Source organism: Lonchura striata, chromosome 19 (genome assembly GCF_050655825.1).
Source record: "Lonchura striata isolate lonStrDom1 chromosome 19, ASM5065582v1, whole genome shotgun sequence".
NCBI classification, from domain to species: domain Eukaryota; kingdom Metazoa; phylum Chordata; class Aves; order Passeriformes; family Estrildidae; genus Lonchura; species Lonchura striata.
Window position 1 is genome coordinate 5,640,051 of NC_140721.1, and position 26,675 is coordinate 5,666,725.

Sequence of the window (26,675 nt, forward strand, 5' to 3'; positions counted from 1 at the left end):
AAAAAAAAAAACCTTAAAAAAAACTTAAAAAAAACCCAAAAACAAACAAAAAACACCCACAGGCACAGCCTCACACACAGCCCTGAGCTCCACCAAAGCTGCTCAGCTCAGCAGGAAGGATTTCCTGGATCTTCCTCAAAATTCCCTGTGCACATCTGGTTCCAGCAGATCCATTCCCCTTGCCCAGCACCAGAGCACAGCCAGGCAGGAGCAGCAGCTCCTTCTCCTTCCATAAAATGAAGCTTCTTCTAATGAAACTACTCCAGCAGGGACTGCCAAAGAATCCTCAAGAAATCTGAATTGATGAGAAGAGAAAGCCCAGGTGTTTTGAAGTATCAGATCAGGAATTCTGGCAGCTCATTCCCCTTTCTCAGCACAGGAGCAGCCCTGAGCAGAGCCAAAAACCCACACAACAGGGAAAAAAAGTGAGGGAGAGATAAGAAAAGAGAAAAATAAAAGTAATATCCACTTCTTAAATATTCAGGAAATGCTCCGTTTCTTCTCAGAACACACATTTACCTTTCTTGCACACCCAGAGCCACTCAGTGCCACTTTCTCTGTTCCAAGAATTAGGAGGGTCCATCTCCTGTGGTGAGGAATGGTTAATTAAGAGGATAATTAAGGGAATAAAAAGAAATATGGGATACTGGCAGATCTTCTGTGTGATATTCAGGACACTGGGAAATGGTGTCACATCAGCAAGGTGGTATCTGCATAAATCATTTCTGATCTGGGGGTTCTGACACAGAAAAGATCAAACAACACAACTCAAACCTGTCCTCAGAGTAAATCCTCACCCGAATTTACAGGCAGCAGGTTTAAAACTCATTTCTTGATGTCATGCACATGCCACAAGCCCAGAGCCTTTCAAATGTTGCTCAGCATTGGATTTTTAGGAGAATTATTGTTTACAAGCCATTGATGGATTTACAGAGGGCTAACAGCTGTTAACATCTGGAACTGATACTGATAGAAAGGTTCACTCCAGCAGCAAGTGAGGAGTTCCTGCATCCTGTACAGCACCCCCAGAACCACACAGCTGCTGGCAAAAATCCAGCCCAGCAACAAATCAATTCCCAGGATGGAACACCCAACTTCAGGGATCTGGTGAGTTGTTCTTGTTGGCTGAAGATATTTTACAGTCTGCTTCCAGCTGCTTTTGATATGTTCAGAACAAATCTCAATAATTTCATTTTAGGAAAGGGCAGATCAAAATGTAAACACTTGCAGCCCAAGGCTGCAGGTTGTCAAACAACATAAGGGGCTGCTGTGAATAAAAATGTTGATTTTAATATTAATTGAGTGTCTTTCCATGCTATGATCCACTTATCTCTTGTTTTCTTTCCCTTTTGGAGAGAAAAATATACATTGATGCATCACAAACCCATCAAGGATTTTCCCCCTTCAACACTAAACAAATCCAGTCTAAATGTACCTTTAGTCTCCAGCCTTGGAAGGCATTTAATGCATGATAAATTAAGAGGCAACAAATACATTTTTCCAATAATTTTCTTTCCTCTCCAAACATCAAAGAAGCTTAAATACCATGGAAACAAATATGACAAATCCCCCAGACACTGGAATTTATCAGTCCCTTTCATACACTGCACAACTGAAGCTCAGAAAGCACAAATTCCCTGCATAAAAACACAGAATAAACCCATGACAGAGTTGAGGGGAAAAAAAAAAAGTCAGATATTGTGATTTGATCTCGTCTGTAAGTCACAAAACTCCCAGGATGTACTTAAAATTTTATTTCTATTTCCAGTACATCTTAATAATTATAAACGAATGGTCTGCAGCCACAACTTAAACCAGTGGCTGGCTTTGTATGGATATTCATACACAAATGATTTATTATAATCACAAAGGCTTTCAACATTAAATACTTGATCCTGAAATCCATCAGACAAAAAAGCTCAGGAAATTCTGCTTCATCCAGGCCTGACTCTCATTTTTCCAAGCCAGATCAAGAGCTCAGTGTTGCCTCATTTATTCCTCCATCACAGGAGTGCCTTGTCTGTGTAAATATTGCAATAAATGTTCAGAGGGCACAGAGACACCTCAGTATTCTGCTGTTTGGGCACTCACAGCTTTGATTTCACAGCTTCACCCCCTCCAGCTCCCTGGTTTCAGTGCAATTTGCTGAATCTGGATCTCTTTCATTTATTTCCATGATGCCAAGATTTGGGAGTGCCTGGCCAGACCCCAAGGAGCTCCTGTACATCCCTGGCCATGTCTTGCTCTGCAAACAGCCCCAAAATTGGCTTTTCACTGCTCTGGAAGCCACTTGGGCAACTGCAAAGCTTCTGAAAGAATTCTCATTGCAGCACTGCTGTGCTGATTCCGTGGGGAATGGAAAAATCCCAGAAGATGCTGAGCCCCAGCACTCCTCAGGCTGCTCCACTGCAAACCCTGGCACTGCCAGCCCCGTTTATGACAAAACACCCAAACAATAGTGTCCTTTTCCCTGCTTCTTTATGAACAATTGGTTCCCTCATCACCTCCAAATCATAAAAATGTGAATGTATTTTACAGTTATGTCCAGTACAGGATTGAACTGGTAGGAAACCCAGACTAACAGCAGCTGGTTCTCTTCTGGAAGTGCTGCCTGCTATGCCTGGTCACCTTTGTCTTCTGTTGCCATTGCTGAGTCCCTCTGCTGTTCCTCTGGATCCCCTGGCAGGATGTTGGTGACTGTCTGCAGGAGGGACTCGATCTGCTCTTCTGTCAGCCTCTCCTCGCTTTCTTCCACCATCTGCAGGTCAAAAAAAAACCCCATTGGCATCATCAAATCCACACTTCCTCCCTCAGGGAGAAGGACTCAGCTCAGCAGGGAAGACTTTGTCAAGACACAGCCTGAGCTCATCACAAAAGCATTTTACAAAGCAGAACTCTTGGAATATTTTGAGGGGAAAAAAAAAAAAAAAAAAAAAAAAGAACTCCATTGTTCACCACAACAATTGGCACTGTGTAATGAGATCCTGCTTTCCTTACAGCAAGGAAAACACCACCCTGGGAACAGCCAGGCTTATCCTAAAGCCTCTGTCAACCTCCACATCCTTGTCCTGAGCCAGGCTTTTCCTTTAGCCCAGATGCAGCCCCACCTTCCTGACCTTTTTCCCAAGTTTCTGTGTTTTCATGGAATATCCTGACAGGGATTCCCTGGACCTTGGCATCTCATCCAGTAGCTGCAGGAAATAATCAGCCTATAAAAGAAACCACCTCATCCTCCAGCAGCTGTACTCCACTGGAATTTGCTTGGACTGGGAGACTCCTGGATATAAAGACATTTAAAAGCTCTGAGCAACATCAAAAACACTGTCATGACTCAACTCCATGAGTCCATGAGATTAATTAGGGACCTACTCCCACTGTGGAGCTGTGGCAGCTTTTATATCACTGCTACCAGTAAAACAACTGCCCTAATTTATAGGCAGCTGTTAAAAGGAAAAAACAGCTTGTCAGAGGACTGGAAAAGCAAGTAAGAAGTCTTCAAACACAAATGAAACCCATTAGGATTGTGGGGTTTGAGTTTTCTTCTTTTTACAGCACGGCCTTGAAAATGGCCTTTGAAGAGGAGTGATTTATAGTAATGATGGTTGCAAGTCAATGCAGGTTTAATCAGCTCTAGCTGTAAACTGCCAGCTCTTCAGCTGCCTCCTGAAAAGCAGAGTGGGGCTTCAACTCATTTTTGTTTTTCTTCAGAGCCCTCTTTGCACAATCTGATCATCTTTCATCAGAATCATCCACAGATCTGCACACACACAGAGAATTCACTCCTCAGCAAAAGGCAGACACTGAGATTCCATTTGTTAATGACTTACTGGGGACTATCCCCATCAAAGGATGAAAATCCCTGTGGAGTGGCTTTCCAAGCTCAACAACTACTGTAGGACACTGACTTGAACAGCAGCCCTGGCTCTGTTTCCCAGCAGCTGCTCCTCTGCACAGCCTGTGCTCACACACACTCAAATCCTCCTGCCCTGGCTGGGAGAGCTCCTGGCAGCTGATTCCTGCCAGCAATTCCCACAGGGAATCATCTCAGCACACCTTGGGGCATCAGCACCACACCAGGAAGTGTGCAAGTGGAAGATGTCCTGGAACTAAATGCTCTTTCAGGTCTCTCCCAGCCCAAATTATTCTGGGATGGTGATTCCATGATCCAGTCTGCTCCACCCACTCCTTGGTGCCAGTGCTGCTGACAAATCACTCCTCTCAACATGACCTTTGTTGTTAAATCTCACAGAGGATTATCAGCCTGCCTTTCAGACTGGATTATGGGGTTTTTCATTAGTGTTACACTCAATTTTCAAGGTGGGGTGGGTGCTGGAGGAGCAGGAGCTGCACAAAGAACCATCCCTGGATCACTCCAGGTAGGATGACTGAACCAATGTCTCCCAGATTCGTTACCATCCCTTAGAAAAACAGCACTTGGCCTTGTTTAGATTTGATTTATTGCATGACATAAAGTCCAACCCTCTTCCCATTTTAATTTTATCTATATCTGTATCTCCTCTCCCTTTTTCCCCCTCCACTTTCTCCTTTGGGTGCTTGCTCTGATGAAATCAAAACTTAAACAAAAACCAGGGATTTCTGCTCAGCTCTTACCAACTCCTGATTTTAAGGCAGAACATGTGAATTCTATTCCCTGTTTTCCTCCCTGCTCCCCAGTGACTCCAGATGAGTAATGGAGTCTGTGTATCCCAACTCCCAGTATGAACAACCCCACTGATGTCATTTTTACTGGCACAGCACGAGGCTGACAGACTGCAGGGACAGACACAGCAGCTCTGGGGGTTGCTCTGGCAGCCCCAGAAATCCCAGCTGAGCACAAAGCTGATGAAAGAAAGTCATCTCTGGTGTTTCAGATGCTCTGGTGCTCTAAGTGATGTCTCACTAAAATGTTGTGCAAAGCAATTTTAGAGATGCCAGACCCTGCACTGAAGAGGGGGTGGAGCTCCCAAATTCCCTTCTGCTGACAGATCCAGAGGGAAGTGGGAATTCCTTCAACTGCTGCAGCAAAATTCACCTCTTGGTGCCTCTCCAGCAGCTCCCAGGAATCACCAACACACACAAATCAACATTTAGCAGGATGGACAGACAGCTTCTTAGTCAAGTTGATGCTTCAGCCTTATTTTGTTGTGATATTATTTGAGATTTCAAAGGATCAAAAGCACAAACTGTGAAAATCAATTTTTTTCACTCAGGAAGTGAAAAAAACCAGCCTGAGATGATTTATAGAAACATAAGCAGTGAGGAAGCAGCAAAGCAACAAGCCAAAAGGAAAAATTCAAAAATTAAGCACAGACAGCACGCAGATAAAGAGGCAAATGAAACTGCCCTAAAAGAAAACAGATCTCAGGGGGAACAGGAGGTCACTCATTCTACATTCAGCAGATGTTCTCACAGCCTTCTGATTTACAGCTGCAAGACAAAATACCTTTGATGCTGAGAGCACTAAAAAATATGGTGCTGAGAAGAGAAATGAGATGTAAGAAGCAGCCTAAGAGGCAAAAAACTCCAGCTAGATTCAGGGATCTCCTTTTCCAGCAGCAATTTTACCAATGCTGGGAGAAAATCTTCAGCCAAAAGCCCAGCACTGGCTGAAATGCTCAAGAGCCAGACTGAGCCCATAAGCAGCCAGGAATGTAAAGTTTATAGCAAAGAAAACAAAAATGCAAATGTTTGAAGGGAGGGGATGAGCTCAGATGTTGATGTTGGCAGTGCCACCCAGCCCTAATGGGAACAGTTTCCCCTCTCAGAGGATGCCATGTGAAAACTTTGGGGTATTTCTGACCAAAGTTGGGTATTTCTGGCCAGTGCTGCTGGCCTCAATATCTGGACATTTGGGTGAGGAGTAGAAGTGGGGAGTGTGACAGAAATGTTGTTTCTGTATTAAAAGCCCCCTGATATCATAAATATTTCTCACTGCTGCTTTTCAGCATTCAAGGCTGTGATGCCCCAAAATAACTCCAGGGGTTTAGGAAAATTTGCTGCAGCACATCCATGTCATTCATAACCACACCCAGTGTGTGTTACCTGTGAAATGTGATTATTCACTCAGGTCAGAACTCACTAATAATTTCTGTCTTACCCAAATTAGAGCAGTTTGTTACTCAATTTCCATTGCAAAATATTCATAAAGTCAGCAGTGCTCCCATTTCGTTTCCACAATGCTCTACAGCTAATCAAAGAGGAAAACTTTATAAATTAATTGGCATCAAATTCTCCCAGCTCAAACTAAAAGTAGCACGTTCCTCCTGCAGCTCAAATTTAATTCTCAGAAATTCACAGCCAGCCCATGAAGATAATTCCAGGGATTAAAGTGTTTATTCATAAATTAAGGTGTAAATCTATGGTCACAGTGCCACGGACAAATAGAAGCACAAAATCACTCAGGACTGTCTAAATTCCTTTTTTTTTTACTCAGTGAAACAAGGACAAACATCCTTAATTCAAACCATACCTATCTTTTGTGCTTACCCAAATAAAAGTAGAATTTAAGAGGCTTCATCCTCCTCCCTGTGCTGCTTTCAGTGCTAATGTTTACTTGGTTTAGTCTCCTGAGACATAACAATAAATCAAGAATGAAGAATAAATAAAGCCACACTGATGGACCCCAAAAAATCCTGAAAGAATCGAGAAATTCTCTCAGCATTTGGTCAACAAACCTCAGCATCAAAGAACAACCTGTGGGTTAAAGGCTATTGTTTATTGGAATAATAAGCTAAGAATTAGATTTTAAAATAATCAGTAAAGTACAGTAATAAAGGAAATAGGAACTCTGATCATTTCCAAAGCAATCAAGCACATAATTTAACTCCAGTGGGGGAGGGAAATGTTTGATGAGAAAATCACAGTTATTTCCTCCTTTGAGCAGTGATTTGAAACCGCTCGGCACCACATCAATAGGAAAAAACACATTAAAAAAAGAAATAAAGTAAAAGACTGAATGATTGAATTAATGTCCCTCAGAGATAATTAACTAAAGGCAAAATACACTGCTGAAAAAAACAAACTGTTTAAACCCCCTTAAGATCTTTCATTTTTCAAAATATTTGTCATTATTATTTTTCAGTATAAAAGACAATGCGCCAGCCTGGTTATGCACATAAACACGAAATTCTCCAAGGTAGAAATACATTTTTAAAAAGCACAAAAATTAAAATCTGCTTTTCTACTCAGAGAGAAAAACATGGAGCAATTTGTTCCTTAAAAAAGATGATTCTTCATCTCCACCACTCTCATGGTGAGCTGAACATCCCTGACTTTTTTATTTCCTCCTTTTGGGAATCACTGAGCCAGGACCAACATATGTTAAAGATTAAAACAGGAGGTCAAGATAGCTGCAATGTGTACAGTGTTTTACTCTGTGGGGTAAGAATTTGAATTTCATGCTCCTTTTGTTGCTGGAAAATAAATCCTGGCACAGAAGCTGGAAAAGGCAAAGATGGACAATGGCAGCAATTTATGCACTAAGGTTTACAAAAGATCACAACAGAAATTTGCTTTTAGCTGCAAAATAATTTTATCAAAATGGATTTATTGTTTGCATACAGCTAAAAATCAGGAATTTTGTAGAGGGAGAGTAAAATACTAAAAAGCTGGAAAGGCAAAAAGCAGCAATAATGATAAATATCCTGTCCCATGAGCCTGCCAGGTAAATCAGACCCCATTCCATGGTCAGGCTGCACTGACTAAAAGTCTGAGACATAAAGCTGAGCAAGTGAGAGCCAGCTTGGAACAGGCTGGCATTTTGTTTAAAGCTTTCTGAAGAATAAGATTGATGTGCCCCCATTCCAGGAGCTGCTCAGAAGCTCTCCCCAGCATTTATTTCTGATTCAGGAGCAAGTTCAGTGAGGGGAGAATCAAGGCTCTTGATTCAGGATCAAGGCTCTCAACCTAAAATCAAATTTTAGGACCAGAATTCACCTCTCAGCAGGTTGTATCTCATCCAGCACTGCAGGGAATGGATTTTCCTGCAGGAACCTGTGCATGGGTGACCTCTGTGTGATTTTATACCCAGAAAAGGCAGATTTTGTGTGTTCAGTGACTGCTGCAGCCTCTGTCCTCATCAAAACCGGGATCCAAGCCAGCAACTGAACAGCAACATCATCTCCTTGCTTCTCCCAGCTCTGGGTGTCAGGAGCACCAAGCTGCAGCTCCCCAGCAGCCCCTGAGCTGCAAAGGCTTTGATGGAGACACTTGCAACGTGCTGCAGCTCTGGGGAGCACAGGGTTAACAAGGCAGGACACTCACACCCTGCAGGGCTGGTCTGGGGAAGGAAATGGGCCCTGGCAGGGCAGGGGAACCACAGTGGAACAGCAGCAACTGCTCCCCAAAACTTCCAGGGGGATGCAAACCCAGGCTAAGCCCCAGTGCACAGACATGAAACTCCTCACAAGCTGCTTCTGACCACTGGAGAAGGCTTTGGATCAATGAAGAACTGACAACTCAAATCCTCTGGCTGTGTTCTCTGCGTTTCAACACGTTTTATTTAACTTTGACATATCTAAATTAACTTGGAGTATCTAAAATATGGAATATCTAAAACAACTCTACAGAAAGCTGACTTCTAATAGAAAGGCCCAAAATTCTTATTTTCTTCAAACATGACACAGGAGAAGACTATTTTCAATATTTTACATATTATATGTTAATAATATATTTTTTGTATTATATATTATTTTATATGATATTTAGATATTATATATTATATATTATTTATTTAAATTTACTTTAGATATTTATTTATAAAATATAGTTATATATTTATTATATATATTTATATATTATACACTATTTATAATATTATATATTATACATACTATATTACATAATATACATATGTATTTATTTATACAATATTTAGTTTGTTGTTTATATAAAATAAACATAACTTAATATTTATATTTTGTATTATGTATAATTTATTAATTATAGTTATGTGTTTGTATATTTATTTATACATTTATTTTATATTTATAATTATATCTAAATATATATTTATATTTTATTTTTAATATAATATTTTATGGGTAGGCAGGGTATCAATGAAGCAGGTGGGACAGGAGAGAAGAGACAAACAAAGCCATGCAGTTACCTGAGAGCCCCAAAAGATGACTGCATTTAAAGAAAGGAAGAAAAGCCTGCAGATGGCAATAAAATAAATAAGGTGTGAGACAGGCCCCAAATTTTGGTTTCTGATGGACTTAAAGCTCCTGCTGGACACTGATCTCAGGCCCAGAACTCAGCATTAATTCCTCAGCTGGAATCATTCTTCTGAGAAGCCTTCAACATTTTCATCCTGGTGACAGAAGAAAAATGGTCCTACTGGTCCCTCTTTAATCCTTCCCCTTTTTCTGCAGCAAAATATGATCCTGTTCCCCCTCAGCTTGGTTCCAGGGGAAGATTGCAAACAGATGTTCTTAATGCAAGAGATCTTTATTGAAATAATATCCTGATTGTAACAATCTCTTTATTACCACAGGGGTTTGTACCCCTGAGGAGATGTTTGAGAGAACAGAAGCATCTATTTCTATTTAGTGACAATCCCTCTTTAACAGCTGAATTATTCTTAAGACTGACAATGGCTACTTTCCATCAGAAAGTTTATACCCATTTCTTATCCTGCATTACTGCTCATTTATTTTTAAAATTTTGGATTTTAGTGTGAAAAAAATAATTTAAATATGCCATTAAAACAACCAGGGAAGATGTAAAAAAAATAAAGTATTCCATCAGAGAGCTGCACAGGAAAAATATTCCTATTTGGAATACTTTCATAAATCATCTTTAATGACTGCATTGGCTATTTTAAATGTGCCACTAAAACAAACAGAGGTGGAGAATCTGTCTGAGAGGGCTCTGGCAGGAAGCTGAGTGGATTTGAAGCCGTGGATGTAAAATGTGCATAAAATAAAGGGATACATTCAATCAGTGGCCCATGAGAAAGCAATTATTCAATTGATCTCCAAGGTTAAAGCTGCTTCCAGTTAAACTTTGAACAGGCCCAGGCATTGTTACTCACCAGCTGGATCTCCACTGCACTCACAGGCCTGTGGTTCAGCAGCTGCAGCTTTTCTGCCCTGGTAAAAGCAGAGTGGAAAAAAATCCACATTACTGGGTGGTTTGAGGATCCCCTCAATGGCTGCAGTGATGCAAACACATTCCTGATAACCCAGAGAAGAAATGTCACTGCCAGGAATCATCCTGGCTGGGTTTGCAGTGTGGCTGAAGGGTCACAATTTGGGTATTTTAATGATTTGGGGACTTTCCAGTGTTCAGCCATGCTGCTGTTGGCCCAAGGTGGCAAGCAGGGACCCTCAGATCATTACTGTGCAGGTATTAATTAACTGATGCTTTGTTAAAGCTCTGCAGAAATGTTAAACAACTCACCAGACATCCAAAACTTCTGCCAAGAACACACAACCACAAGAACAATTTTCATACCTAAGGAGTTACTCCCCCATCAAATGGCAGCAAATTTCTTTATTTAAACTTAAAGCAGTCTATTCTTTTAGCTCATTGCAAATACAAAGTTCCAGCAGGAAACTACAGTTTGGAAAACTAAATCTTGGCATTTATTACCTTCTCCAAGGTTTACATTTCTAAAAAGCACAAAACTAAAATCTGTTTTTCCATTCAGAGAGAAAAATGTGGAGCAATTTGTTCCTTAAAAAAGATGATGCTTCATATATTCAGCATTAAGTAAAGCTGAACCATTGTCATGGTGAGCTGAACATCCTGCATTTTTTATTATAGGGCATCTTTAAAGCACATTTAAATGGATCCTGGAGGGTTTAACGCATATTTAAACTATTTCTTGGAGGGTTAAAACATATTTAATCTGGTTCTTGACGGTTTTCCCCTGGGGGATTTTAGAAAGGAAACCTCACAGCTTTTAAGAGAACACAGATCACTCCACGTTTACAACCAACAATTTCTGTGTGTCTGGAGATACCTCAGAGATATAATTTCATTTCAAAAGGCCTCTGTCACTGGCTACTGGATGATCCAGCTAAAATGTCCATTTTCACCATCACTTTCAGCTTCAGAAGCTTGTAAATTTTAAATTTTCAATGCAGCATTTGTGAGATATTAACAATCCCTATCAGAAAGCTCCAGGAAAACCTTCTTTTTATTTATCATCAGTTTGCTTTGCTTTTGGAGAGCCAAAATATGTTTTCACTGGTGATGGGAAGCAGGGAATCCACCTCCTTTGTTTTCCATGTTATCACTCAAACATATTTGGTGTTTCTAACAGGAGGCTGTGGAGAGCATGGCTGGATTTTGCTCTGAACTCAGAGCACTTTACAGGCAGAAAGATGAGGTGTTTATAACTGCTGCCATCTACAACAGTCATAAAAACCAGGAATAAAACCCCAATAATGACAGGAGATGAGCACTCAAATCCTTTACATGGAAAGAAGGTGATTTAGGGAATCAATCAGAGATAACACTCACTTGTGTAAAAGCAAAGCTAAAGGCAGCACTGCCATGCAGAGCTGGGAAAAGTATATCAAATAATACCTTTATTCTATAAAAATGTGGTCAATTCAGCTGGATTTTTGAAAGATTTTTCCTCCAGAGCTGGGAATTCTCTGCTTTGGTGCCTGATGGAGGCAGAGCTGGTGCTTTCAGTGCTCTCTGCTTTGCTTCCTGGCTAAGCAAATATTGGTGCCTCAGTTTCCAGAGCTCTCTAAGAGCTCCTGTGAGGATCCTCCTTGTAAAAACCTCCCTCCTCCTCCTCCAGCCCTATTTACAGGGACAGACTGTGATGAATTCATATTTTACCCAAGTTTCTCTCACATGATACTTCAGAGCCTTCTCCAACAACTCTTTCTTCTCTTTTGCAGCAAGAAACATTCCAATCCTCCAGCTCCACCACACAAAGCACATTATCTGACTTTTATTCACTCATCTTCTTTTCAAAGTAATATCCTTGAAATATAAACTCCAGAGCCTAAGAAAGAGGATCAAATGGCAAAAGCCATTTTATGCCTGAGCTGAAGAATTCAAAACTGATTTACTCAGAGTTATTTTCAAGCAGGTAGAGCTGTGTTTATCACAGGAAAATTACTGGCACAGCAGCAAGCAGAAATAAATTAACACCAATTACACATCATGACTAAAACAATCAATTAGTGCTACTGCTGATGTTTCCTGAAGAAATAGAGGGCACAACAAAAAAAGGTCACCTCTCCAAGAGTTTTTGCTTATAAGCCATGAACAGCACTCCAACTCATTAGGGATAGACAGAAATTTTACAATCAGGCCAAACAGATCCTAAAAGCATCATTTCAGGGTATTTGCAGTTTTTATAAATGTGTACAGAAGAATGAGAGAGAACTTGCAGTGATTAACACATTCAGATGTGTAATCTGAAGGGTTTCATGGCTGGTTTTGATCAGCAAAGATCCCTACTGGAAAATGATGCAAAACAACACAAAGGAACAAGCAGCAGGGTGCAAAACAAAAAACCAAAAGAAATCCCAAAAGCTGTATAAATGCCATATTTCATCTAGAACTGCTTGTGCAGCATAAGCACTAATTAACACCCCGACATAACGATCTTTAGACATGGTAATATGTAATTATGAGGGAAGCAATGAAACAAACACTCCCAAAATGTCTCTAAATTGTATTTAGTAGGGAACTGGATTGCTCAGCCCTCAGCAGCAGCAGAAGGCAGAGGTTTGAGTTGGAGCTCAGTACCCACTGCACCTTTTCAACACTGATCCCAAAAATTGACTGCTGGGACCAGGCTCTGGGTCTGATCCCAAAAACTGACTGCTAGGGTCAGGCTCTCTGTGTACCTGGAATTTCCTGACAGCACACACACAAATTAAAACGTGAATAACCACAATTTCATCAGAGATTAGATTTAAGTAAGGCAACCACCATGTGTTAGGATCAGCCCTGACTGCAGCGTTTGGCTTGGGCACAGACCTAAGCCTGAATTTAGTTCATGCTCCATTAAATCTAAAAAGTAAAGTTAATTTTTCCATCTCCCATGAATTCATCTTTACACTTCCTACAGCACTCATGGCACGCTGGTGCTTGTTAAATAAAAAGAGGAACTGTCTCATTCATTCAAACAGAAGGTGAAGAACATTTTCAGCTTCACTGCCCCCAAAATTCAGCATCTGCATTTTCCCTGCTCTGCCTGGATTTTAGTACCAGTTTGGAACACGAAAGCTGCTCACTCAAGAGGAGAATCCATACAAAAGATGAGTGACAGAAAAAGCAATTTTCTAACATAAAAGCAAGATCCCACTAATCAGAGTTAATGGGCCGTGCTGCAGAGCTGTGCAGGACCTGCCTGCTGAGAAATCCCAACATGGCAATTCCTGCTGTGGGGCTGAGCCTCAGCCCACATCCTGCAGCCAGGAGCAGCTTTTCCAGGATGGAAAAATGCTCTGGAGTGGGTCTGGAGACACACACAAAGCTCAGGCTGCAGGGGACAAAAACCTGTGCAGTTATGGGGAGGAAAAGGGGTCTGAGGTCTGTGTGAGGGGAGAGTGCTGGAGGAGGTGAAGATGCTGAGTTCCAACCTAAAAATCCTAAAAAACCATTTATACAGGACAAAAACCACCTCTGAGTCATGTTCAAGATCACAGACAGAACAGACAGCACATTCCTACATTGGTGCATCCATTCTAAAAAATAATACAAATACTTGCATGCTCTTGTGGAAATTATGACAAAATGCATCATTTTCTGTCAGCACTAAGCAAACTTTTGCAGTTTGTATTTTAACCAAAATCTCCCCCTTTTTTAATCTGCTGAACTCCCAGAGTGTTTTTCCAGCAAGAGGTCTGGGTAAGGAGAGAAGAGTGCCAAGATCCAGCACAGAGAGCTAAAAAAACACTTCAAACATCTGTGCCTCAGCAGAAGCAAATTTATCCTCGGAAATGGATGTTTGAGGGTTACTAAGAAAACCATGAAGTAACAGCTGGACACACAACCAGGGGTTTGATTCCTGCTGGAAATATAAATCCCATGGTCCTGAATCAGCCATGGCAACTTTTAATGCCTGAGTCCTGAGCACGGGGTCTGGCTAAGGGAGGATTTCCCCAAAATGGGAAATCACAACCCCAGTGGGTGCTGTGATTGTCCACGAGGATTCCCACTGGAAAAGCTGAGAATAATCTTCTTAAAGTCTCTTAAATGATGCTCTTGTTCAATGAGCATGATGCTGACTTGCTGTTGAATATTCATTTTGTAAGCTCTGGAGGAGACAAAAATTACAAAGCAAATCCCTCAACCTTTAATATTGCAGAGGTTTGTATCTGTTGTAGGTTTTGGCAGTCATGAAGGAAAATATTTTCTAAAAGTACTGAAGATTTTCAGCTCAACACTTCTTCGACTGTGTTGATTTAAAGACAAAAAGGGCAATGTTCCTGACCAGTTGTTTTTTTAATTATAATAACATGCAATGATTGGAAATTTGGTTATCCCAGAATTAGATGCAAGATAGGCTATCAGTGGCAGGAAGAAGCACAAGTGAAGCCAGTTTTCACTGAACCATAATTACAGAGTTCCAGCTTAATAAATGTTCTTTTCATACAATGCAATTCACTATACCTTAAAAATATGAAGCCATTCCAGCACTAAGACTGGAAAACGAGCTGCTAGTGGCAAACTCTATTTCCAAGTACAACATGGCTCACTGAACTGGAGCTTCAGCCAAAGCCTGAGGCCTCAACAAGGTAATAATAAAATTCATTATGTGGGTTCAGTTTCAGTTTTTAAAAAAACTCAGTTCTACAGTTTGAATTTTACCAAAGTAATGATTAAAAACGATGGTAAAAACTGTTTTACCACACCTTAACTATATCAGTGAAATATCTGGCTTTGAATTTGCCCCATTCAGCAAGGCAGCTTTCTGAAATGACTCTGGAATATTTGTTTGCAGACATTGGTGTTTATTTTTAAAATCTGCCTTTTAGGAAGCGATTTTTTGTGTCTGTAACACTAATGAGATAAACCCATCACAAAATGGATGCTGGTCTCTTAACCTGGTCTTTTGAATAGCAAAAATCAGTGATAACAGAAGGATTTGAGGTGATTTTCCAGGAACTGCAGAATTTGCCAGAATTATGTTACCAGTTCTCTCACTGAAGCAGAGACATCACATGCAGCCTGACATCCTGCAGGGCTGTGGAAGGAAAAGTAAGAATTCCCTTGATTCAAAGCTCTGCTGTGCCTCAGTTGCTGCTGTTTCCCTGGCTGCTCTCTCTTCCCAGCTGGGGATTCTCCATCCACGAGCACAGCCTAGTGCTGAGGGCAGCAATCACAGCCTGAGCAGGGAATGGCACAGCCCAAGGCAGGGCTGCAAATCCTGGTCTCTAAAGTCCTAGTATTAGCAAATAGGCTGAGCCTAATTAATAGCATGAACACGCTGCTTAATTGGTTCCCTCTGATTAGAGGTGGAGTCATGACAGGAATGTAAAGGGCAGGGAAGCAGTCTGGGGTGATGGGGTGTTGCTGACCCTTTAACCAGACTGAATTGTCTGAGGACAGACCCCAATTAACACAAATTAATCTCATCAGCCACTGCAGAGAGCTGTTAGCAGCACAGACAGTGTCTGAGCAGCTCAGAGAGCACATTTTGGGGTGCCTTACCCAGAAAGGAAGCAGCAAAGAGAGTCTGGAGCTCATTCCTCTTGGTGGGAAGAAAGGTCGTTACAGGGATCACCCAAACAAGGTCCTGGAAGAGCAAACACTGCAGGCCTTTCCTCTCCAAGGGAAGGAAGCTCTCTGGCACACAGCTGGAATGAAATCCCTAAACACCACCTCCATCCCACAGAATGGAAACCATCAAAGCCTTTTTATTTAACAAGAGAAGCAGTGTTGAAATGACCTTGGTTAGGAACCAAAGGGTATTTCCAAATTGCCTTGGAGGTATCACTGCTTTAAGTGGTTTAACATAAAGTGCCCTAAAGAGTAATTGCACCCCTTGTGCTCTCTGTGGTTTGGGGTGAAGGGGCTGCCAGGTGGACCCTGACAATGGAAAAGATCAGAAAAAAAGAAGTGCCAGGATCACACAAAACAATTCTGGGTTTTATTCTGTAAAGGACGTGGCACAGTTGGGAAGTTCTTTACCAGATAAAAGTTGTACAGGATGCTCACAAAAAAAAATCTGAATTCTCACAGAGTAAATCTGTCACCTACACCACTGTCTGGCTCTTCACTCTCATCTTGCTGCCACCATTCTCAACAAGAAATTATTTAGGAATAATTCCCTTGCTTCAGGAAAAGGACACACAGGATGATACCCAACCCCAAAGGCACCTTGGAGCATCCATAAAAAATTGAACACTCCAAAAGCTCATTTAAAGTTTGTAACTATTCCAACCTTTCCAGCTCACTGACCAAGCAGCTGTGGGAAGGTGAATATTTCGGTAGATCTTCTACAAAAGTGCTCAGCACTGTGGGAGACAGAAAATCTGTAGCTGGAAGTTTCGCTTTTATAACTTAAATTGTTTAGTGTTTCACCCTTGGAGATCCTATCCAGGGGAGCAGTTGCAGTGAAGGTACCTAAAGTAGTAACACTAAGAGTTAACTCTTAGGTCCTGGTCAAATTCTACCTGAAAGAAGTTTAGAAATGAGCTTTAAATAAAAATAAACACTTTGATTTTTAATGGGAGTTTTACACCAACATCATTTTGTTTGTTTTACTCTGCTGGTTCTTCCTAAACTGCTGCCCTGCATTGACAACAAAGCTTATTTCTCTTTAAAAAGAGCTGGTTTGCATTACCAGAAGGGAATGATGCTCACTACTACTCAAGAAATATTTACTGCCAATTTTAAGACCTCTCAGTGCCATATTACCACCTCTTTACACCTCTGGTATTTTTATTGCAGAGTTATTTTCTCCATGCTTCAGTACCTCCAGAAAATAATTAGGATACATCAATGACTATCCTGCTGGATAAAATGAGCTACAGGAGGGTTAAACACTGATTTACTGACCTGGCAAAGAAAGCACTGCAAGCACAATTCCAAGCCAGAATTCCCAAGGAGCAGCATCCCTTTGTGCAGAGCTGCTGCAGTGCTGGATGTGCCTGTCTGTAGAGAGGGGGCAGTGAAACTCTAACAAAAAGCTGCCAATCTGCTTTCCCTGCTCTGGACAGCCTAAAAACCTGCCCTGCAGCACTCCAGGGCTCTCACTGTGCAGTCTGTGGCACAGCCAAATGAATGAAAAGCCTCTTTCCCAGAGGATGAACTCCTTGGGAGTCCTCCCAGCAGGGAATAAAAACACACTCAGTATCTGAAAAACTCCTCCCCTGAAGTGGAGTCATTTAGAAGCAGCTAAATATTGATTTTTTTCTGCTTTAGAAGTCAGAAGTGATCAGAGCTATCCAAACAAGTGGCCAGCTGATTCCATTTCTATTTACATCAGGCTTCACTCCCACTCTGCAGAGCTCCAAGAGGATTATGTGGCTCAAGAACAGGCACTCACAGAGGGGAAAAAAGCCCTTGGAGTCTTGGAACTGCAACGGAAATTTTTCTTTTCCAGGCAGAACTTACCAAAATAACAACTGCATGTTCAGCTTCACAGGAAACTGCTGTGGGAGGAGGGAGGTTGATTGATACAATATTTAAATAACTGAAATGTAGATCTCAGAGATCCTGGACAAAAAGTACATAAAGAGAAGATGGAAATACTCAGCCACGAGTGACGGAAAAGATATCTGGCTCAGCACTTAAATAATGGCAGAAAATACTTAAAATCCATTAATCAGATCATCACACTGTCCACAGGGATCAGTTTTTCAGCAGTAATTGAGTTTTTACTCCTGTTCAAATGCACAATTTCACTTACTTGGTTAATTTATGGTCTTTCATTGCTACCAGGAACTCCCTGACAGTCTCAGGACTCTGGTACCTGCAGGGTGTTTTTGAAATGTACTTCAGTGTCTGCAAGGGACAGAAAGAAAAGATGTATTATTTAATACATATTTAACACTTGTTTAATAACATATTTAATTACTTATTAGTTAATTAATATTTAATTACTTAATACTTGTTTTACTATTTGTGTATGGAACAAGTACTCTGAAAAGTCTCGAGAAAAACTGGAAAATCAATTCAGGTTTGGAAATCAACTTATCTGAGTTGTTCAAAGCACAAAATTGCAAATTGAGGAATACAGGAAAGGACTGAGTTTCAGCTCTGCTTGCTAAAAAAACACTCTTGCTGTATGTGAGATATTTGCTACCTTGTTTAGTTTTTGTCTTTCAAAAGCACAAAGGAAAGTTGAATTAGTCCTTCAACCCAAGTTTTCATGTGCTTTGTGCCAGGAATATTCCCACTGCCAGCCCAGAAATCCCTGTTTAAGATCTCTAATCTATCCTTGTTTTTATCCTTCACCTGCATTTTTGGCAATTTAAAGTTTATAGAAGCAGATTATGTGGCTTGTTATGAAATCTACAAGGATATTTTGCTATTAAAAATTAATTGAGACAATTAAACTTTGATCAATTTTTTCATGTAACACCTACTAACCTTAATTTTGACAGTACATGTTCCATTTATTTGCTTTATTTACAATAACAACATTGAGCAGGTGGATAATGGAATTACATTACACAAAGTAATCTTAACCGAGTAAATAACCTCACCAAAATTCCAGTTCACAGATGACTTTTCACTGGAAATGACTTAAAATCTTCCTAAATATTTATTGTTGCTTGAATCAAACCCCAAAATAAAGAGTTGGAAATAATTATAAGGTTTTTTTCCTTTTTTTAAGTCCTGACATTTCCAGATAAAATGAAGCTGTTATTCACCAGTGATTGAAATGAAATTATTATATTGTCATGTAATTATTTCACAAGACTAATTTCTCTTCCAGGTTCATCTTTTTTTGACAATTTCAAATCAATGAAAAAGCCAAAAGTACAGAAAAACAAAGCTCCTTTCTTGGAGTCTGTAGGGAGCTTGTGAAGAAATCCAAAGACAATCCTATAGAATCAAATTATGCTTTTCTTTCAGTCAAACATAGAAAACACATCCAGAATTGACACCAGCTACACCCCCAAGTACCCTATAGGTATTTAACATATAGAATAACAAAGCAATTCAAGATTTCAGGTGCATCCTGATAAAATTCACTTACAGGATCTTCCTCAGCTGTTTCCCAGAGGTGCAGGAAGAGACTGTCAGTCTCCATGAAGATTTAATTCCCATTTTTGGTAAGCCCCTACTTTGTTGAATGCAAGGCTTAGGAATTACAACCTCTGTACCTTTTTCAAACAAAGCCAGAACTAAAACAAAACCAAAGCCTAGGCCAGATCTTATCCAGATGAGTCGTGTCAGGGCTCAACAGAATTACTCATGCAAGCAAAGGCAAAGTGCTTTCAGCTGCCTGTCAGTCATGGTGCTGCTCATGCAATTCTCCAGCACACACACAACGGGTCTCACTGCAAGGCTCTGGGAAGTTGCTAATTTATTTTAAATGTTGGTATTTGTATTATAAGATTTTAGAATTCCTTCCCAGCAAGGGATGAAATGTTTATTCCCCAGCTGGCATCCAAGTGATGTTATCTGAATGTGGGGTTTAGCTGTTCTTTGGATCAAAAATCAATTTAGATTATCTGTTTTGGCTGGGAATTATTGACTTAATTCTGTTAATAAAAAAATACATGTAATCTGTGCCTCAGCTTTGAAATCATAATCTTAATTATCACATTAGGTAATATCACAAATTCATCAGATGATAGCGAGCTCTGCCCTGTGTCTTAAAAGGATGGAATTTTTAGAATTTAAAAAATCCTAACAAACCTTAACAGTTGAAAACCAGGTTTGAAATGTTGAAGTTCTTTTATAGATTTTAAGAACAGCAGCTGCCTAACTTTGCCCTGACAACACCCTTACCACCACAGAAAAGTGGCAGATAAAACATTTTATTATGGTTTGAATTAGGGGAACTTTGATACCAAATTATTAATACACAACCCCAAAGGTGTGAATTTTTGCAGCTTGAGCTAAATGGTAAATGGATTTTCGCAGTGCTGCTCACCTCATACATGATTGTGTTCAGATTCTGCTGCCCAGAGCTTTGCTTGGTTTTGCCACTCTCTTTACGCTGCTGCTTAAGATCAGTAAGTAACTGGTACACCTAAAGATAAAAAATAAAGTCATTTAGAGCATCTGAGAGCATTTTACCTAAAAATATTACAGCAGGAAATCATAAATTAACAGGAAATTACTATCAGCCAAACAACAAAAAATGTGTGGTTGTTCTGGTGGATGGACCAACAACTGGAATGAGAAATGTTTTGGCCCCAGAGTGATGAATAAGGATGTAAATTGTTTTTTAAAAGCTATGACTATTTTTAACAAATTAATGGAACTTTTTCAGATGTTTTGCTTCAGGCTTTGCAGTACATCCAGAGTCCATACCCAGAGCAAAGCAACAGAGCACTTCTCACTGTTCATCCCCTCATTTTTACCTGGCTTCACTCAAGATCCAGCATGGAGAATTTATAAACTGACAAGTCCAGAGAAATAAGAAACCAAACATTTCCAGACAGTGAGAAATAGAATATCATCAGCTACAAACCCTCAATTTCTTCACACCTCTATGGAAAAGGAGCACCTGCAATGCTGAAATCAAACTCAGGCTGTGAACTTGGATAGCAAACACAAAAGGACAACAAAAGCTCACAGGAATGTGCAGGGATGGAACTTTGTGTGCAAAGCATCACCTGGATCTACGGGGAGAGGAGCAAATGGAAAGGGATCAGTAGTTGGAGGGAATCAGTACTTTTAAAAATCATATTTGCCTTGTTTTCCACATGATTTCAACAGCCAGGCACTGAACACAGGGTATCATCTGTTTCTCAGAGGAAATTTAGGAGAGTTCTTTCCAGATGCCTCATTAACACTCATCAGGTGCCTGCTCTGCTGTTTGCAGACAGATGCAGCTCAGGATAAAACACTTCAACACTCATTTCAGAACAGAATGAAATAGCTGCAATAGAAAGCATCTTCAGCAATACAGCAACACAGACGAAACCATTTGGGTTATTAAAACTGTTCCAAAAATTAAATTAATCAGCAAAGCAAAATATTTCCATTAGCTGGCTTAAATTAAACCAACAAGGACATGACATTTCTTTCTATCCCCCTAATATGAGAAAAATACCCACTTCAGAAAAATCTCAAGACCAAACAAACACTACAGTACCCATTACTAGCAAAACCATTCCCAAATCTTCTTTAAAAATAAGATTTATTTTTCTTGAAAACAAACCAAATTCCAAGGAAGAGTCAATCCCCTGCAGGTTTTGCTGATTGCTACTGCCAGATTTCAGCTTCCAAAGGACTGATGACAGCTTGAAATTGCTGCTTTAAAAGCAGAATGAAGGCAAACTTACCTCAAAGTTACTCAACAATGCAGCATTTGCATCTTTTCTAAAAGGAAAAATAAAAAAAAATAATTATGTTCCAAATGAAATTGTTTGAAGCTTTTCTTTGCCCACAGACACTAAAAGAACTTAAAAAAAAAAAAAAAAAGCTCCAAGACATCTTATTTTGGTGATTCTATAGTTGCCATCACTGGAAAATATTTACCATGCTGTCAGTAAAATTAGGTCAAAAATATTGAGTATATTTTGCACAGTTTGCCCCAAAAATCATAACACACTTGTACAACACACTCCTTTCACTCAGTCACCCTATTTTACTCACTCACCCAATTTCACGCACTCAAACCACATTGCTTTGCTTCTTCCTTAGAAAAAATGCCTTGGATTTTATTCAAATAAAGAATGATGGGGAAAAAGAATTCAGATTTACAAGCACTATTTTCATTATCAGTCAAGAGCACCCGGAGTATTTTAGTACCAAGGACACGTGTGTGTGTATAGACACAAAGAGAGCTTTAATTTTTTGTGTTGTACTGAGTGGAAAAAACACCAGTTTATTATTGCATTTCCTCTTTATTTATTCTTCCCATCTTTATGTGCCTGTTCCCATATTAGAAGGGCAAGGCTGAATTTCCCATTTTCCACTTCCTCAGTCCCCATTAAGCAAGAATCCTTATCCAAGGCTGGCAAAGGCAAGCACATCGTGCCTTTATTCCTCCTGGATATTGTAAATTTCTATATTTAAAGTAAAAAGAGGGAGAAAAACTACCCCAGAACATCCTCTATTCTTTGAACAACACATTCTGCTGAGCAGTCAGTAGCCACAACAACAGAAAGTTTCCATACAAAAGGAAAAAAAGGCCTTTCTCAGGTCTGTGCAGGCAGCTTAGGAAAAAGCAAAATAAAACCAACAAAAAAGGTACAATGTGTTGTTAAGCACCGAGAATGGCCTGAATAGAACTGTCACGTTCATCACTTTCAAATGGTAAATGCATCCACAAACTTCCACAGGTTCTAGCATTGTTTTTAAATGAAAAGGACCTCCTGAAATACGCTGAGATGAACTTCAACTTCCATTTCGCTGACCCGAGTGAAACTTCAGCAAGTGAGCTCAGGCACGCATTAGGTTTTCATTCATGTTTTACAAACCATATATAGCTTTTGTTGGGAGGTAAATGCAAGTCTTCAGAATGTTTGCATTCAGCCGGGCCCTACAGAAATCCCCGCGGATCAAAGACATTCTATAGGGAGAATTACATATGGAATTCCTCGGCTGAGAGAGGATGAAATAAATACATGGCCACGCAAATGAGGCTGTGGAATCAAAGATTAAGAATGAAATTATTTAAGACAACTGCTTTTCCTTTTTCATTCCAATCTGCTTTGCCACTCAGAAATTCATTTTTCCTTTTTTCACTTCAACGGCTCCGAAATGCCGAAATTATAAATTGATCAGCATTTGCAATAGAAATGAAATTTCCTTCTGTCCTGACTCGCAGCTCCCAATTTCACAGTCAAGAAACAAAGAAATCTAAGTAATGGATTCTAATGTGTATTTTTAAGCAGTCAGCTCAATACTTTGCTTAATTTTTATGTGATTAAGACTTAAGCAGAAAGGTGAAAATTTTCATGGTAACAGCAAAAATATAAACACTTTTTAGAGTCTTTAAAGAGCTCGTATTTGCCCAAATTTTAGCCTAAACCAAAATACTCTTGAGTAGGGCTGAATATATCAAAAAATACCTTGGTAAAGGGCATCACATCTTTACAAAAATCACTGACATCCATATTTTAAGTCTGCTGTTTCCCATGTGTTGTATATTTAAACCACACTGTTTTCTGAGAGTTCTTTTCTCTAATAACAGATAATTCTGGTAAGAAATACAGAATAATTCTGGTAAGAAAAATCCACAGTAAGAACTTAGAGAATTGCAAAGCTTCCCTTCCAAATCAGGCAGGAGGCAAAAGAAGATTAATAAAAACTCAGTGGATGTGTAAGAAGCATCACAGATTTTTTTATAAATGGTAAAAGCATTTTTCTTAGTGTACAACAGCCAGAACAGATCATTTCTCTGCAGGCTGCTACTCACATTAAGACTGCACTTCACTGTACTTCAGCAGATGTTTCATATTCTTTATCAACTTTTGATTTTCATGTTCACAGTAGAGAAGATTTCATGATAATAAAGCATCCCTGGACTACAGGGCTGCAGAAGCTCAGTGATTTTGGGGGACATCCCATTAATGCCCCCACCCATTAGAGAAATTAAAATTAAATGAAAACTAGAAATTTAACCAGCTCCACAGAACTCGTGAGATTTTAAGTGTCAAAATAGGTCAAATCCTATTGTTTTGTACCTGAAACACACGGTAAGAAGGCCTGAAAGAGCCACCAGCCAAAATTCTGACTCTCTTATTGTGCTTGCAGTGGCTGGCACAAACCCCGCAGGTTTTATCCTTCTCCAGCATTTCCAGCTCCTACACAAAGCTCATGGGAATAATGAAAAAATCTCATTTTGCCTCTTGCAGGGCAGAGGGAGGAGACAGGAGGCGAAAAGAGCAAGCCAGGCTGAGCCACACCACCTTTCACCCCAACAGCTTGTCCAGCAGGAGTTTTAATAAAATAAACCCCTCTGACATTGAGCAGAACACCTGAACTTATTGCTGGGAGCTGTACCCTCACACCCCTCACGTGTGAAAAATGCATATTTTATGATTGGCTTTCTGCAAATGAATATTATATGTGTAATGTTAGAAAGTTATGCTGTATTAATTCTCTTAAGTAGTGTGCTAAATGTAGTTTTAGCTTACAACATAATGTTAAAATAGAAACTCTGTGATATAGGATTTGTTACAATCTCAAGCAGGAAGATCAGATAATCAATAAACTCATCACACAGAGATGTCAGCGAAGGGGGCCCATAAAAAGTTACCACCTCCTTATCAGAAAAGACAAAAATTCTTCCACCTTCTCTCCATCTTTGTGGAACCAACTGGATTAAGGAGAAGAAGTTAACAAAACCAAAAAGTTTTAATTTACGAAGAATTTATGTATCTCATGTATGAGATATATGAATATGCATCAGGCTGTTGCTTTTAAGGTTATTCCTTTCTTCACAAGGGATGCTTTTCATGACTTAGCGTCCAAGAGCATCTGGACGTCTGTAATTCTTTGCTTTTTATTGCCTTGTAATTGTCCTAACTCTAAATTTTATTACTCTAATTATATTACTATTTTTATAACCATTTTATTATTATTAAACTTTCAAAATTTTAAAAACCAAGTGATTGGTGTTTTTCACATCACAGATTCACAGTACCCTCACACCCCTCACGGATTTGAAATGTAAATTTTAAGGAATTTAGAGATTTTAGAGGAGCTAAGATTTTAGTTAGAGATAAGCCTTACTAGAGTTAATTAAATAGATTAATAGAAGTTAAAGAGTTAGTAGTTAATAATTGATTGCTTGTCAGCACAATGTTTAGTTAGCTGGTTTATAATGAAGAATATAAATTGACAAATAGCTTTTAGGAACATAAGACAATTGTGGCCCACTCTGTTCTGAAACCAATTGAAGACAAGGAATGGGAGTTCTACCAAGAGTTCATTTGTCATATTTGCATTGAAAAGGCAGAAAGGTCAGAACGAGGAAGATGAAGACTTCATTTACTTCCTCATTTTGGGACCCCTCCCCATGGAAGGGACACCGACCCATTTCAGGGAACAAACCAAGCATGCTGAATGGCTTTTGAAATTATTAGCATAGGAAGAGAGGAATGGGATGTACCAAAATGATTAATATGGATTTGTATTTTGGGTATTCAATACGGATAAAAGGGCGCTGTAATCACTTGGAAGCTGCGGTGTGTATCTGGGAGCAATCCCGCACACAATAAACACACACTTTCTAACTTTAAACTGTTAGAGAGTGTTTGTCCATCACAGCTGGACATCGGTACTAGATCAATATCCATATTTTTTAATAAATCATACAGATGTGCCCACACACACCCCACTCCCATGGAGATGCAGCCGCACGGAGATTTTTCCCCACACAAACCCCACTGAGGTGCCCCGCAGCCCTGCTGTCCTCCCCTCACGCCCTTCCTTACAGCTCCACCTTGTCCTCCCCTCAGGCCGGTCCTTACACCTCCATTTGTCCTCCCCTGTGCCCCCTCACGCCCGTCCTTACACCTCCATCTTGTCCTCCCCTCATGCCTTTCCTTACAGCTCCACCCTGTCCTCCCCCGTGCCCCCCTCAGGCCCGTTGTTACACCTCCATTTGTCCTCCCCGTGCCCCCCTCAGGACCTTCCTTACACCTCCATCTCGTCCTCCCCTGTGCCCCCCTCACGCCCGTTCTTCACCTCCATCTTGTCCTCCCCTGTGCCCCCCTCAGGCCGGTCCTTACACCTCCATTTGTCCTCCCCTCAGGCCGGTCCTTACACCTCCATTTGTCCTCCCCTCAGGCCCGTCCTTACACCTCCATTTGTCCTCCCCTCAGGCCCGTCCTTACACCTCCATCTCGTCCTCCCCTCAGGCCCTTCCTTACAGCTCCACCCTGTCCTCCCCCGTGCCCCCCTCAGGCCGGTCCTTACAGCTCCACCTTGTCCTCCCCTCAGGCCCGTCCTTACACCTCCATTTGTCCTCCCCCGTGCCCCCCTCAGGCCGGTCCTTACACCTCCATTTGTCCTCCCCTCAGGCCGGTCCTTACACCTCCATCTCGTCCTCCCCTGTGCCCCCCTCACGCCCGTTCTTCACCTCCACCCTGTCCTCCCCTGTGCCCCCCTCAGGCCCGTTGTTACACCTCCATTTGTCCTCCCCTCAGGCCCGTCCTTACACCTCCATTTGTCCTCCCCCGTGCCCCCCTCAGGCCCGTCCTTACACCTCCATTTGTCCTCCCCTCAGGCCCGTCCTTACACCTCCATTTGTCCTCCCCTCAGGCCGGTCCTTACACCTCCATCTCGTCCTCCCGGCGCGGCCTCCCCGAGGATCCTCCCGCTCCCCCGGGCAGCCGCAGCCCGGCGGGGCACGGCGGGGGAGCACCCGGCCGAGGCCCCGCGGAGCTGAAGGAGGATTTGGCGGCCGACACGGAAGCGGAAAGAGAAATAAGGAACTTCAAAAAAATAAATAAATAAAACAAGAAAAACCGGAAAAAGTCAGCTGCATTGGCCGGGAATCGAACCCGGGCCTCCCGCGTGGCAGGCGAGAATTCTACCACTGAACCACCAATGCCGGTGATGAGAGACGTCTTTTTATCACGGCTTTTGTGCATACATCAGTCAGAAAA

The 26,675-nt window shown here is 40.8% G+C and overlaps 1 protein-coding gene across 7 annotated transcripts; it reads right to left on the reverse strand.

The window, feature by feature from the left end:
• Nucleotides 1-1,432: 1,432 nt before the first annotated feature.
• CRCP (CGRP receptor component) lies at nucleotides 1,433-26,675 on the reverse strand. Of its 7 annotated transcripts, XM_085557451.1 has the most exons (7): nucleotides 26,343-26,481; nucleotides 26,020-26,066; nucleotides 21,396-21,432; nucleotides 20,036-20,134; nucleotides 17,837-17,931; nucleotides 10,034-10,091; nucleotides 1,433-2,758 (listed from the first exon to the last, which is right to left on the reverse strand). In XM_085557451.1, exons 2-7 carry the CDS (start codon nucleotides 26,025-26,027, stop codon nucleotides 2,615-2,617), a joined length of 441 nt encoding a protein of 146 aa, XP_085413577.1. In that variant the 5' UTR covers nucleotides 26,028-26,066; nucleotides 26,343-26,481; the 3' UTR covers nucleotides 1,433-2,614. The 7 variants fall into 7 exon arrangements, with proteins under 7 accessions (XP_085413577.1, XP_021406581.2, XP_085413580.1 ...); XM_021550906.3 differs by lacking the exon at nucleotides 26,020-26,066 and having other exon boundaries at nucleotides 26,341-26,675; XM_085557454.1 differs by lacking the exons at nucleotides 26,020-26,066; nucleotides 26,343-26,481 and adding an exon at nucleotides 25,867-25,889.

Excerpts from the sequence above, each read along its gene's own strand:
- CRCP (XM_021550906.3), bottom strand. The coding sequence starts at position 26,660 with ATGCACAAAAGCCGTGATAAAAAGACGTCTCTCATCACCGGCATTGGT. Across the intron at positions 20,135-21,395 it reads CATTGTTGAGTAACTTTGAG|GTGTACCAGTTACTTACTGA; the intron begins GTAAGTTTGCCT and ends TTTTATCTTTAG. Across the intron at positions 2,759-10,033 it reads GTGCAGTGGAGATCCAGCTG|ATGGTGGAAGAAAGCGAGGA; the intron begins GTGAGTAACAAT and ends TTTGACCTGCAG.